Here is a 13,392-nt window from a genome sequence, read left to right as displayed (position 1 = left end):
AGGGATTGTGAGCTGCTGGGTCCATTGTCTGGTCGTAGTCTTCTGTCACAATACGGCTGTGTGCAGGCAAGAGAAGGACCCAAGCGCAAACTCGCAGAGACAAAGGTAAACTCAAAAACAGGGGGACACGAAGGGGGACACGAAAAACAATACAAAACTAAACTGGGAAAACTAAATCACAAGGAGCCACAGGGAAAGTCACACAGCTATGAGGGAGTCTATGACACTGACAAAGAGAAACACAGGGCTTAAATACACTGCGGGATAACGAGGGAATGGGAGCTGGGAGTAATCAGGCTGGACGAGACAAGGGAAGCAAAACTAGAAACACTGACATGATACACGGACCTTCAAAGTAAAACAGGAAACACACTGACTGAACTCTAGACATGTAAACTTAACAGCAACTGGGGAGACGGAACATAGGAACCTGAAACATGGTACAAAAAGTCACAGTAGACACAACATGGAACGCGGGGAAGCCATATTACAAAACCTAAGAACTAAACCTATGATAACCATAACTGAAACCTAGGGAAATAAGAAACAGTACAACAAAGGACTCAAAACATAAACCATAATATAAAAAACACAAGAACTCAAAAAGCTGCGTCAGAAAGACCCAGAACCGTGACAGTAACCAGTAAAAGCTACATTTTGTACAGCATGTTTTTTTGGCTATTTACTTGACTGCCACTTTGCACCTTTTAATATCCACATAAATAACTTTGAAGTGTTTTGAAATAGAGGTTGCCTGAGTTTTACTGCCTTTTTACTTGAAGTTTATCAGGAAATAGAAAGTTTACTTTTATTAAAAATTCATGCCCATCATCCTTGAAATATACTCAGATGTTTTAAACTAAACAGGCATGAAATTCTTTTTCTACAGAGAGCTAATTTTTCCTTGAGAGTTTCTGTTATGAAAGCAAAGAATCTAATGGCCAAGGATGCAAATGGTGAGATATTTCATTCATTACATGATCTTTTTTCTAATATTTAATTGAAATGCTTCATCCACTCACTGTGATTAATCACTTTTCTTCTCTACTCTGACACTTTGTACAAAAAAAGCCACTAAGCCTAAAGCGTAATGATGAGTGCTGATGTTATAATCCAAGTAATCTGATATAATGTTTACTCTATGACCAATGAACTATGCTAATGAAACAGCAGTAACAGTAACTATCCAACACTGTCTTCTGGTTATCACCCTGCACCCTGCCAGGCTACAGTGACCCGTACTGCATGCTGGGCATCCTCTTGGGCCAGAGCCCTCGGGAAACGGAGGAGAAGAAGGAGAGAAAGTTCAGCTTCAGGAAGAGGAAGGACAAGCTGGAGAAACGCTCCAGCACCAAGGAAGTGTTACCAGCCAGGTGTATTCAGGTGACTGAGGTCAAACCTGAGACTCTGAACCCAGTGTGGGACGAGCACTTCGTGTTGTGAGTATAAGACAAATTCTAACCTTTATCAGAGATCTGCACACGCTGGTATGTGTGATATGCAGGAATCACGGTTTCATTAGTTTCGCACTAACGCCCAAAGCTGCTAGTTATGTGACCAGTGCGCCACAGTGTCATTTCTGTGTAAAGAGCCACTGAAGAATTGAGCCGATTATTGTTGGTGTTGCTGATGAAATTGAGCGCTTAAACGATGACGTTTCCGGGTCTTTAGTTTTTTATTGTTGCTTTGCTGTTGTTGTGTTCTAGTGAAATAGACGATGTCCACCATGACCTCTTACATCTGGACATATGGTAAGATAATTCAATTCAACTTTATTTCCTATTAATGCAGTGTGTGATCTGAGGAGACTGTGCATAGTAATGCCAAGCTCTTACAGCTACAAACATAACCTACAGTATATTTGATTTGTTTTTGCTTTAATGCCAGAAATTTAAAATTAAACATATTTGGAAGCAAAGAAACAAGAGGTGGTAAATAAATATATTAAGTATACAATAACTGATTACTTTCTCAGTTAATAATTAGATCTATGAAAACTTTTGAAAAACATGACAAATTGAATTATTCTCAACTAATGTGTTTGATTTGATCAGTTAACTTTCAAAATCTATTGATATACAATTTAGTTAAATGTAAGGCAGCATACAAAATCCTCTAAAATAACTCATCACTGCAGCTCTAGAAAAGACACAGAGCTCTATCTTTTTTATTACTTTGTCAAAAGCTTTACAATCTGCCCAGTTTAGCGCCTGGTTCTGCTCACAGATCAAAGTTTTACAAGCAAAAGAGAAAACGTCCAAAGTGAAGCGAAGCAATTATCCTTTCTAATTATGCAAAAATGTAACAATTCTATCCGCATCATTCAGTGTGAATATCATTACTATGCAAATCAAATAGCCTGTTAAAATGTGATGTTCTAAATTACAAAATGTCCCCATTATTCAGCTGTTACCGAAACATTTCCTGCCTCTTGTCATGGTAAAAGTTGCTTTTCTTAAACAACAATGGGCCTTGATTATAGATGACCTTCTCTTCTCAGTTTATTACAGCTTCTTAAAAGCACTATACAAATACAGGCCATTTAACATTTACAGCCTCTCATGTTTTGCAGTAAGTGAGAGTGTAACAAGCTTTTATTCGTCTTCTTTCCTTCAGGGATCACGATGACGACGTATCTGTTGCTGAGGCCTGCAAAAAGCTCAATGAAGTCAGTGGACTTCGAGGAATGGGCAGGTAGAAGAAAGTACTGCATGCGAACTACAGTAATTCTGGATTTCCAGTGTAATTTCGTCAGAAATCCTTAAAACTTTCCTAATTTTGGAAACAATTAAACTTGTTAATTCGTGAGTCCAGTTGACATTGCAACAGTACAAATATGAGTCATTAAATATGTCATTTCCATGTGAATTATTCCAGAAGTTCCAGCTGATGAGTATAGAGACCTGGTTTGTCTCCACATGTTCAAAAAGCTGATAGCAGCCTACTTGTTAATTTTACGGGATCATTTGGTATTTGCCCTTTGAAAGACTGACATACAGAAAACCCTGGTGCCAATAAATCTGTGCACACAGAAAACATGAGGAGATCAGCCAGGTCACAGAGAGACTAATAAATAGCAGACATGTCTAATGAAAACCTGAGAATGTCAACCATAGCCAAGGGATTAAAGGATCCTCATCCCGTGGTGAAAAATCTACAATTTTGTGGTCAGCTGGCATCAGTAAATAAATGCAGTATCTCTAATTGTGAGTCACACATAATGAAGGCATTAGCTAAATGCAGAAAAACTGAAAACTCACCATTTACTTTGTGCCTCGCATTTTCCGCTCAGGTATTTTAAGCAAATAGCAAAGTCGGTGCGTGCGAATGGATCTGCATCATCGGGCTCTGAGGAGAATGTAGATGACTTCCTCGGATGCATCAATATTCCTTTGAATGTGAGTGAACAAAGTGCAACTGTCTCCGCAGAGAAATCACACAAAAGCTTTTCTTCTTTCAGCTGCTCCCTTTAGGGGTCACCACAGCGAACCATCTGCCTCCGTCTCACCCCAATCCTTAGCATCTTCTTCCATCACACCAACCCTCTGCATGTCTTCCTTCACTGAATCCATGAATCTTCTTTATCCTCCTGCCCAGCAGCTCCATATTCAACATCCTCTGCACATGTCCAAACCATGTCAGCCTTGCCTCTCTACCGTTGTCTCCAAACTGCTGAACCTGAGCTGTCACTCTGATATACTCATTTCTAATTTTGTCCTGTCATTTCTGGTTACTAACAGTCTTACCGTCTTTAACTCTGCTAGCTTCCGCTTGGCCTCTTTTGGGCTTTTTTTTGTTGATTGGTTGGTTATTGTTTATTTGTTTTTTTTCCAGTGCCACCACATCCAAAGCAAACATCATAGCACGTCTCCCACCATCTTGTAAATCATCTCCTTCTCTTGCTGCTATCCTTCTGTCACAGATCACCTCTAATACTTCACCCGCTCCATGCTTCCTCCCTTCTCTTATTCTCAATCTGTGGCTTCAGATGGTTTAGCCCATTAATTCTATCCCTGCCCCTTGCATCTTCAAAATCTCACACAAACTAAAATACATTAAAGGACATACTGTAAAAGATTTGCCAGGATGTAAAGTCAAACTGCTTTCCTTCTTCAGGAAATTCCCGTTATGGGCTACGACACCTGGTTCAAGCTTGAGCCACGCTCGAGTGCATCTAAAGTTCAGGGAGAATGTCACCTGATTCTGAAGCTCTTCACCAGCCAGGTATTAAAAGTACAACAGTTATTCATTATTTAAAAACGTGTCGTCCTCTGTGTACGATAAGACTTCTAATGTTCATTTGACCTTCAGAGAGACACAGCTTTGTCTAAGAAGGAGGCAAATGTCTCCATTCACAAGAAACTGCTGAGTCAGATTGTGGAGTATGAGCATGCTCATGTTAAGGTGAGTTTCCTTTAGATTGTTTTTTTCTACGCACACACTTTTATAACAGCTTCTATTGTTTCCTGTTTAACTATTTAGTCATATTTTTTTTTATCATTAAATGTGAACTTATACAGATGGAAATAATCCTGCTGTCAGAGAGTGAAAGGCAGGGTACACCCTGCACAGGCTGCCAGTTTATCACATGGCTAAAATGATTGTATTTAGAAACAAAGCCTCAAAAGTGCACAAACTGTACAAAGAGTTTCTTCTTACATTGAAGTGTGATTGAAATGACTGTAATCTCACCACATGTATTGTGAAGTAGCATGACATAAGCAGCATGGAAGGTGATAGGAAGACAGCATCTGCAGACTGTTCAAGTTTCTTTTAAGTGTTCTTTATTTTCTGGCGTCGCCTTTCAACAATTATTTCACAAAAACATAGGAACCTCTCAGTCAAAATCTCACCTGCTTTATATAGCATTCTACTCACACCTGGATCTCATTAACCTCCACCATTGGGAAAACAGGGTAGACTAAATAACACAGTCTAGACAAAGAAACAGGAATAAAATCATTTTTCCACTTAACAAACTCATTCACCCAACTAAACAGTTTGAAAAGTCAATCTCTTCACTTACTCTGACTCATGGGGTTATTTTAAATGAAATAAATAATTTTACACAAAAGAAACACACCTTCTTTTGGTTACACCCAATTGACATGATCAGTGACATCATATCCTATAAAATCAGGAAGTACTGGGGCGGCCATTCCCACATACCTGTTTTACACATAGGACCTGTTCAAAGGAACACACAATGGTAAGTATAACCAAACTACATAAACAAATGAAAGATTCAAATCAATTAGTGATGAAGTGACATTTAGCTTTAAGTACATTTGCACAGATGAAATGAATATAACCAATGCTACCACAAACAGACCCCGGATAGTATGTAGAGCCAAGGTTACATGTGCTGTGTTTACATTAAAGCATTGTGATAGACTATAGGATAACAGAACACAGAATAACAATATATGCAAGTGACAAATAGAAAATGAATTCTGTCCTAGCCACTTTGTCACATGTATTTCCAGCGAGAGCCATACAACTGGAATGGGCAGGTTTCTCCTCCAGCATGGACTGTGCTAACTCACCATGCTGTGCAAACTGATCTCTCACCTCTGCAACAGGCTATTATGTGAGTATTAATGGAGGAATAAAATTGATCAAATGTTATATGAACGCTTTAGCATCAGGTGGAAGGTGCGTGTTTTATTTTTAATGCAGTCGCTGGCAGTGCTACAGCAGCCACCATCGGACCCAGAGGGTGTGCTACTCCCTGCTGCTGCGCCTCCTGAGGACTATCGATGCAGAGTGGGACCCTCCCGCTGTGCGGGGAGACCTAGTAGGTTCTACACCGTTGCTCCCCCAACAGGGAAAAAAACGAAAACCTTTCATCATCTAGAAACAGTCACCTCATTAGCTCAGCTCCTCACTGACATTCATCAAGGTTTTTGGTTCAGCCAAAAATGTCTCACAGCCAGTGTACTGGAAGCTATAACTGAGGGCCCTTCCTGTGTACAGGAGAGGCAGCTGTCAGACAGCTTCAGGCTGTACACAGAGCACTGCCTGTGCCTGATGAAGAACATGCGTCAGGTTTTCCCCTGCACCAGCGCTGCTGCCATTACACGCTACGAGCTCATGCTGAGGTAAAGGCACACCACCATCACATCACGCACTCGCCCGTGCTCTCATACCAACATGTTCAGCCATTCACCCCAACAAACACAGAGAGACTACAAGCCTCTGTGGAGGAAGCAGTGTTGGGTTCCTTACTCACTAAACAATGTTTTAAATGTCATTGTTCATTACTCATGTCAAAAGAGCTACAACACCTTTTCCTCAAAGCCCAATTTGTTGTAAAAAAAAAAAATAAAAAAAATAAATAAATAACACCTGACTAATGTACCAAGAGGGAAATTTTAACTAAAAGTCTTGGATAACTAGAAATGAGAAACCATTGACAAGCAAAATGTGGATCAGCAAGAGAAGAATCGCCATCTTTTGGCTTTTGCTTGTACGTAGCAGTGACCAAAGGGAAGAAAGTAAGAGCACAGACATAAGGAGTCTGTATCTTATAAATTGCAGTAAAAGCAGCTAATTATTGAAGTCCATGTGCCTGGTTTGGACTAATTTAGAGGCGACTAGCTTTTTATAGAAGCTTTTACAGTAAGAAGTCTTGCTCTGCCCGGTTATCAGCACCTCAAGGGAACACTTTTCTACACTCTGAAACACACATAAAGTGACTCACTAACAGTTAAAGTTATCTTTCTCATTTTCTCCACAGATATGCAGAATCTTGCATACAATTAAAGTGCAATAGATATAGCTTTTATATTTTCTGAGGTCTAAAGAACAGTATGTTACTGTATAACTGCTTTATGATATAATCGCACTCATACATTGTCGCTGGCTTTTTCTGTCTGTGACTGTCAGGGGGATTGGGTACATGCAAAACATGCGTGCCTTTAAGACTGTGTGTCCTCTTCGAAATGACCTGCATCTCGACATCACTACTGCTATTAAGGTAACAAGAAAACTTGTGTGGGTGACCCATGAAGTTTTTGACCAGCAGGATTTTTTTAATGTGTACATGAATTAATTGTTGTCCTTCATGCATGTACTTATGAAACTTTATTAGGTACCAGGTGCTAGAACTGCCCTAAAAAAACCTTGATAAAAATGTAAAAAACCTTACATGTAAAACACCTCAGTGTCTACCTTGATGGTTCTTTTAAATTGAATAAGCAGGTGAGTGCAGTAGTCTAATCCTGCTTCTTTCAGTTAAGAGAGCTAGTCAAGCTTCTCTACACTGGCTTCCTGTCTCCTACAGGATCCAATTTAAACTTTTGCTTTTTGTTTTTAAGTCACTTAACGCCGGAGCCCCTTCTTACCTGTCTGAGCTCCTTTCTGTTTATGCTCCAGGAAAATCCATTAAGTCTAGCTCAAAATTAATGCTATCCATCCCATGGACTAACCTCAAATCTCGTGGTGATAGAGCCTTCTCTGTGGCAGGTCCCAGACTTTGGAATAGTCTTCCCCAAAATATTAGTTCTGCACAAACACTTGATCAATTTAAAGACATATTTTTATGCCCTGGCTTTTAACACACTATGACCCAAGCATGTTGGTCTTATGTAATAATCTTAGTTATTGTTTTAATTCTTTTATTGTCCTATCATTGTTTTATATTGTTATTATTGTTTTACATTGTTTCTTTTTAATGACATTTTTGTATTGTTAAGCACTTTGTGCAGCATCATCTATCTGGAAATGTGCTATATAAATAAATTTGACCTTGACCTTGACCTTAAATCTTCATAGTGTAGATTCAAGAAGGTGCTGGAAATGTTCCTCACAGATTTTGGTCTATATTGTCATGAAGGATCTGCTGGGTTTGGATACAGTTTGAACACAAACTCATTTTCATGTTTAAAAAACTGTTTGAGATGATTTGAATTTTGTGACCTTGCCATGGAGGACATGGTCGGGTACGCTGTGACACTGAAATGATGCTCATTTGGTACTAAGGGCCCAAAGTGTCCCAAATAAAATATTCCCCACGATATTAAACCAAGAGCAGCTACTCAAACTATTAATACAAGGCTGGATGGATCAGTGCATTCATGTATTTAATGAGAAATCCTGACACTAGCATCGGAAAGAAAGTGAAATTCATCAGACCTGGCAATGTTTTTCCAATCTTCTATTGTCTGTTGACCTTGTGTAGCTATTTTTCTTAACCAACAGGAGTGGCACCCAGTGCCAGTTTATCTTTTTCAGACCATTCTCTGTAAAACCTACAGATGGTTATGTGGGAAAGTCCAGGCAGATCAGCAGTTTCTGAAATTATGGAATAAACTGACAACCATACGTGAATATTTTGAGTTGCTGTCATAGCTGGTTAGCAGTTGAACAGATGTACCTAATAACCTAGTCATTTAGTGTACAGAGTGTAGCGATGTACTGCATATCTATGGATGTCATTGTTGGTCTTAATGGAGCAAAGTACCATTAAAATATGGATATTAGTTTTAAATGAGGAAGTAAATGTGTTTAACACTTGAGCTTTTATTGATTCATAGAGTGTCTTTTGATGAGAAATGCTGAATGTGAGAAATACTTACTAGTCAGTAAGAGCCCTTTACTTCAGCCCAGTTATTCTCCTTTTAATCTTTTGAACAGAAAGGAACTGCTGAGTGGTACGAGAGCTTAATCGCTCGATATAAACCAGAGGAAGGAGTAAGCTTGTTTTGGTCCTAAATCATAGATATCCTAACATCTTTTACACAGTGTACCTTGAGTTTTTTTCATCCAGAATGATGTTGTTCATTATATTCTGACAATGCAGACTCTGGAGGAACAGCTGAAGAAGCTGGTTCAGGTGATTGATGCTGCATGTGCAGACGTCCAGTGGGCCCAGAACATCTACAACAAACTTTTCTACAGGTGAACAGCAGTTTTCTGCAAGAAATCCGAGGGAGAAAAAACAACAACCGATAAGTGTCATGCTATATTATTCAGTGGTGACACACTGATTTGTGTGCTTAGTTGTTGATGGGATTTTTATACTTTTCTTTGTTTGTTTGTTTGTTTTCTCCACAGTGCAGTGAAAGTAGATTTCTTCAGCATATCATACAGACTGTTGGAAAAGCAGGTATGTCACTGAAAATGATGCGACAGGTCACATGACATGACAAGTCTTTCTGAGTCATATGTTGTTGTTGCTGCTAACTTTTACACGGATGAAACACGCTGACTTCCTTTGACCTGACAGGTAGCCGATGATGTGAACGTGGCGATGGAGCGGGTGTGTGGGACTCTCGAGCAGGAGAGCTCCAGACTGTCTCAGACAATGGGAGAGACCATCTTCGAGCTCTTCGTGTCCTTGAAAATCCTCAAAGGCTTTCGAGAGTTTCTTCCTCTCAAGTAGGTTATCCTTTTGACCCCAACGTCTATTGATGTAACAATGTAAAAGGCTCTGACTGGAAGCCATGTTCTAATGAATGTATTTCTCTTTTACAGGGATGCTAAAATGTTGGCCTTGACAGGTTTCCATAACTGGTTCAAGTCCTCAATTCACAAGTGGCTGCAGATTGTTCACGACAGGTCCTGTGACAGGATTCGCAAGGCAGTGGACACAGATAAGGTGAGAAATGGCATGAATAATAGAAGGAACATAATAGACTCTTTCTCAGAAGACAAGGCAACTTGAACACGCAGGTGTGTAAAATATAGCTGTGTGCCACATAGAGTAGGTCTAAAGCTTTAGAAGCTTTAGAAGCTTTAGGATTGTAGCTGTGAATAGCTGTAAAAGGCACCTTTAATGTGTTATCAATTAACACATTATCACAGCATCAATGTACAATTAACCTGTAATATAATATTTATATATTGTATCCTTATTGCTCAAAACTGTTCCATTGTTACCAAAGGTGTAAAAAATTTATGAGACCCCCAGCTCTCTTCTTTTTCTATATATTTTCTAAGAATTCAAATATTTTGTACAATAATGATTTATTCACCATTATTAAACATGTACAGTATTCACTTTAAGGAGAAGCATTAATCTGCTGATAAATAATTCGTCTGGCGCTATAAGCTAGCATTCATTAGCTGATCAGCCAGTCCCTCGATCAGTTGAGATGTTATAGTGCTCCACAAATGCAGTGTAAAAAACTTGTTGTTCACAAGAAGTGATTAAAGAAATAAAAAAGAAACCACATCCTTACCTGATTTGCCAATCTTCCTTCCAAGGTCTTCTTTGCGTACTCCACTGGACCACTTCCAGTGTTGCTGCTATGGGTAGATCACTCAGGTCCACTGTGTCAAAATAGGTCCTCTTCAAATTGATATGAATTTGGCCAAGTCAAAAAACTGCGCTGTGTGCTGGCAGATAATGGCTGACACCAAAGTCCAGCTCGTAGCCCTTTGCTGCGTGTCTTCCCCTTCTTTCTTTCCCCACTTTCCTGTCTATATTCACTGCTTCACTTTCTAATAAAGGCTAAAAAAATAGAAGAACTATGAGCTGTAATAGAAGTGATCCAATTAGAAGGAGCAGCATTGGAAGTGAGCTTTACAACTATATGACCTTAAAGGGGAAATTTTAAATCAGATCTGTCTTTTATGACTTAACTGCCTATTTTTTAATCGCAGGTCATATACCTCCTTGGAACTACATTAAAATGTTTTACCGTGTTAAGTTTAAAACAGTTATTCATTCCCTGCTTGCAAAATATGCTAAAACGTTACAGATTTTCATGCAAGTTAAAAAAAAAAAGTAAATATTAGGAAATCCATGCTTTGTCTTTTTTAAGATTGATTTTATTTTTTGTGAGTAGCTTGAACCTTTGCAGCAAGCCAAGCACAGTTCCTCAGCAGTTGAAGTGACAGCTTGCTTCAGCCAGGTACGCGAGATCTGGGTCCAGCTGGCCTGGCCAGACTCTGCGGGGGCCTTCATCTTTGTCACACGTTTGACAGACGTGAGTGCCACTTATAGTGTTGCCACACTCACATACTCATATTCTGTGCACATAGAAACATGACACATACAGTTTATCAGTCAAAATCATAAAGGAAACTGAGGGAGCTGTGCCGTAATGACAAGACTGATTTTATCTGCTGCAGAATTTCTGCAGTGAGGCCGTGTGCTACTCAGAGATGATAACGCACAAGATTGAGAGGAACCAGCTGGGCCGAGACCACAAGAGTTTCACAGTGCAGGTAACGCCTGTAGCAAGACAGAACCGGGGGTGGGCACAGAATTACGTCAACGATGTCAGCAAGCTCTCTGTCAACACAAAGGGCTCAGCGGGAGAGTTATACACACAAAAACAAAGCAGTTGCTTCTTGTCGTCATCAATCATTTACACTCAAACTCAATCCCTCCACTTCTCTGTAGCCCTGCTTCTTTTCCTTCTTTTTTTCTCCACCTCTACCCTCTGTTTCTCCGCCTTTGCTCCTCCTCGCTTTCTGCTAGCTCTGCATTGCCCTGAACAACACAGAGCATGTGCGTGTTTTCCTGGGTCACCTGCCCCGGGACCTGGACTGGCAGGGTGTGGAGCGCGCCATGGAGGAGTCATGCGGGGTGGAGGGGAAAGAGCAGGTTTACAAGGCTCTGAATGGACAGCTGTTCAACATGGACCTGGATCTGCAGAGAGAAGCTAAACGCCTCATCACACTGCTCACTGACAAGGTGAACACGAGGAGTATAATTTTCCTGTTTCTCACAAACCAGTTTGTAGAACTTTTTGAGCGTATCCAGACATCTATATACTTGAAGTATGCACCTTCATGAACATCTGTGACTAAATATTCCTGTGCAGATGCTGCCTGAGCTGCGGAGGTACATCCAGCACATCAGCCTGTCTCCTGACTCCATCAACAATGATGACGTATGTAGCAATAGCCGCCTAGCCTTTTTTACCCTTATATTAGCGGTGTTTCGTGGTATTTATGTAATGTGTGACATTCTCCCAGGCTGTTTCCCCTCTCATGAAGTACTTACAAGACACTATGGTCATCCTGACAGAAAACCTTGTAAAAGAAAATCTAACCAGGTACTTTTTAATTCTCTTTTTACTATTAATATTCAAGTGTTTTTTCTTGCATTTCTTTCTAAAAAAAAAAACAGCACACAGACTTTTTTTTTGTTGCCTTTAGCAAAACTTGCTTTTTGAGTCACTATGCAATGTCATCACAAGATGCCAAACAAGGCAGGGGGGAGGTAGACTTTAATGCGTTAATAACTGTTGTGAGTCACAATTGTGCTAAAAGAAATAGACATTCAGTACAAAACCACTGAATCATGTCATACACAAGACAGAACATGAACATAACAAAGAACATGAGAAATCAGAATGGGCACATGCAGCTCATAGTTGAAGAGGCATACATGCAAATGTCTGTGAAGGTTCTCAGTCATCCAGGTCATCGTAGTCTAATGAGCTTGGAAAGAAAAGAGAAAGAAGAAGAGAGAGAAAGAAAAGTGTCTTCTTCAAGCAACTTCTTTAAGTTGCTTGAAGATGTTTCACCTCTCATCCGAGAAGCTTCTTCAGTTCTAGAGTCAAATGGTGGAGAGTCCCAGATTTAAGCTCCGTGGGAGTAACCCACCAAGAGGGACAATGAACCCCCTAATGATCCTCTACCTAATCACATGAGCCAAGGTGTGGAAATGGGTGTAGGTCACAATCAGCCAAGGTTTCGGGTGAGCTCATTGTGAAACCTACATAGGGGATGGCAATGTTGTTGCGTTTGTCCTTCTTATCCTCCCTACTTGGTGTCTGATGTGAGCGACCATCTTTGAACAGAGTCGGTGGTTTACGACACCAACTGTCTGCCAATCCAGTTTTGAGATCCCTTCTCAGATGCCTTAACGCCCTCTCACATCCTGGGTCACCTGACCTCAGGAATTCACAGGGTGGGCCTAGGTTTCACAATGAGTTCACCCAAAACCTTGGCTGATTGTGACCTACGCCCATTTCCACACCTTGGCTCATGTGATTAGGTAGAGGATCATTAGGGGGTTCATTGTCCCTCTTGGTGGGTTACTCCCACAGAATTTAAATCTGGGACTCCACCATTTGACCCTAGAACTGAAGAAGCTTCTCGGATGAGAGGTGAAATGTCTTCAAGCAACTTAAAGAAGTCCAGACGCTTTTCTTTCCAAGCTCCTTAGGCACACATGCAAAACTAATCAGAACATTAATTTGAGTGATAGTCAAAATACTGTGAAAATAAGTTTGACTGTAGCAGGAAAAGACTGTTCTGAGGCTTATTTCAAAGTATGGCATCTTTATACTAACTTAAGATGTGCATAACACTGATGCAAGCATCCAAGGATCTAGACTTTCTCGTAATGTTTCAAGGTGGTCTTGAGCAAAAGTTCTCCAGGCTTTCTGGAGCTTTGGATGATTTCTTTAACACTGACTGCTTTTTCAC

The 13,392-nt window shown here is 40.2% G+C and overlaps 1 protein-coding gene across 1 annotated transcript in view; it reads left to right on the top strand.

The window, feature by feature from the left end:
• The window catches only part of baiap3 (BAI1 associated protein 3), a 53,858-nt gene that overhangs the window by 28,090 nt on the left and 12,376 nt on the right, over positions 1 to 13,392 (top strand). Inside the window, exons 7-27 of the mRNA XM_087839932.1 lie at positions 890 to 956; positions 1,226 to 1,439; positions 1,707 to 1,751; positions 2,617 to 2,694; positions 3,293 to 3,398; positions 4,117 to 4,224; positions 4,312 to 4,404; positions 5,487 to 5,590; positions 5,680 to 5,797; positions 5,977 to 6,101; positions 6,889 to 6,979; positions 8,638 to 8,694; positions 8,804 to 8,901; positions 9,058 to 9,109; positions 9,230 to 9,381; positions 9,478 to 9,601; positions 10,794 to 10,934; positions 11,080 to 11,175; positions 11,432 to 11,647; positions 11,778 to 11,846; positions 11,932 to 12,011. Coding sequence (XP_087696058.1) covers positions 890 to 956; positions 1,226 to 1,439; positions 1,707 to 1,751; positions 2,617 to 2,694; positions 3,293 to 3,398; positions 4,117 to 4,224; positions 4,312 to 4,404; positions 5,487 to 5,590; positions 5,680 to 5,797; positions 5,977 to 6,101; positions 6,889 to 6,979; positions 8,638 to 8,694; positions 8,804 to 8,901; positions 9,058 to 9,109; positions 9,230 to 9,381; positions 9,478 to 9,601; positions 10,794 to 10,934; positions 11,080 to 11,175; positions 11,432 to 11,647; positions 11,778 to 11,846; positions 11,932 to 12,011 — 2,234 coding nt within the window. The remainder of the gene's footprint in view (positions 1 to 889; positions 957 to 1,225; positions 1,440 to 1,706; positions 1,752 to 2,616; positions 2,695 to 3,292; positions 3,399 to 4,116; positions 4,225 to 4,311; positions 4,405 to 5,486; positions 5,591 to 5,679; positions 5,798 to 5,976; positions 6,102 to 6,888; positions 6,980 to 8,637; positions 8,695 to 8,803; positions 8,902 to 9,057; positions 9,110 to 9,229; positions 9,382 to 9,477; positions 9,602 to 10,793; positions 10,935 to 11,079; positions 11,176 to 11,431; positions 11,648 to 11,777; positions 11,847 to 11,931; positions 12,012 to 13,392) is intronic.

Source organism: Neolamprologus brichardi, chromosome 4, assembly GCF_056152115.1.
Source record: "Neolamprologus brichardi isolate AB-2024 chromosome 4, ASM5615211v1, whole genome shotgun sequence".
Taxonomy (NCBI): Eukaryota; Metazoa; Chordata; class Actinopteri; order Cichliformes; family Cichlidae; genus Neolamprologus; species Neolamprologus brichardi.
The sequence above is the reverse complement of the archived record's forward strand: the minus strand, read 5'-3'. Positions and strand labels throughout refer to the sequence as shown.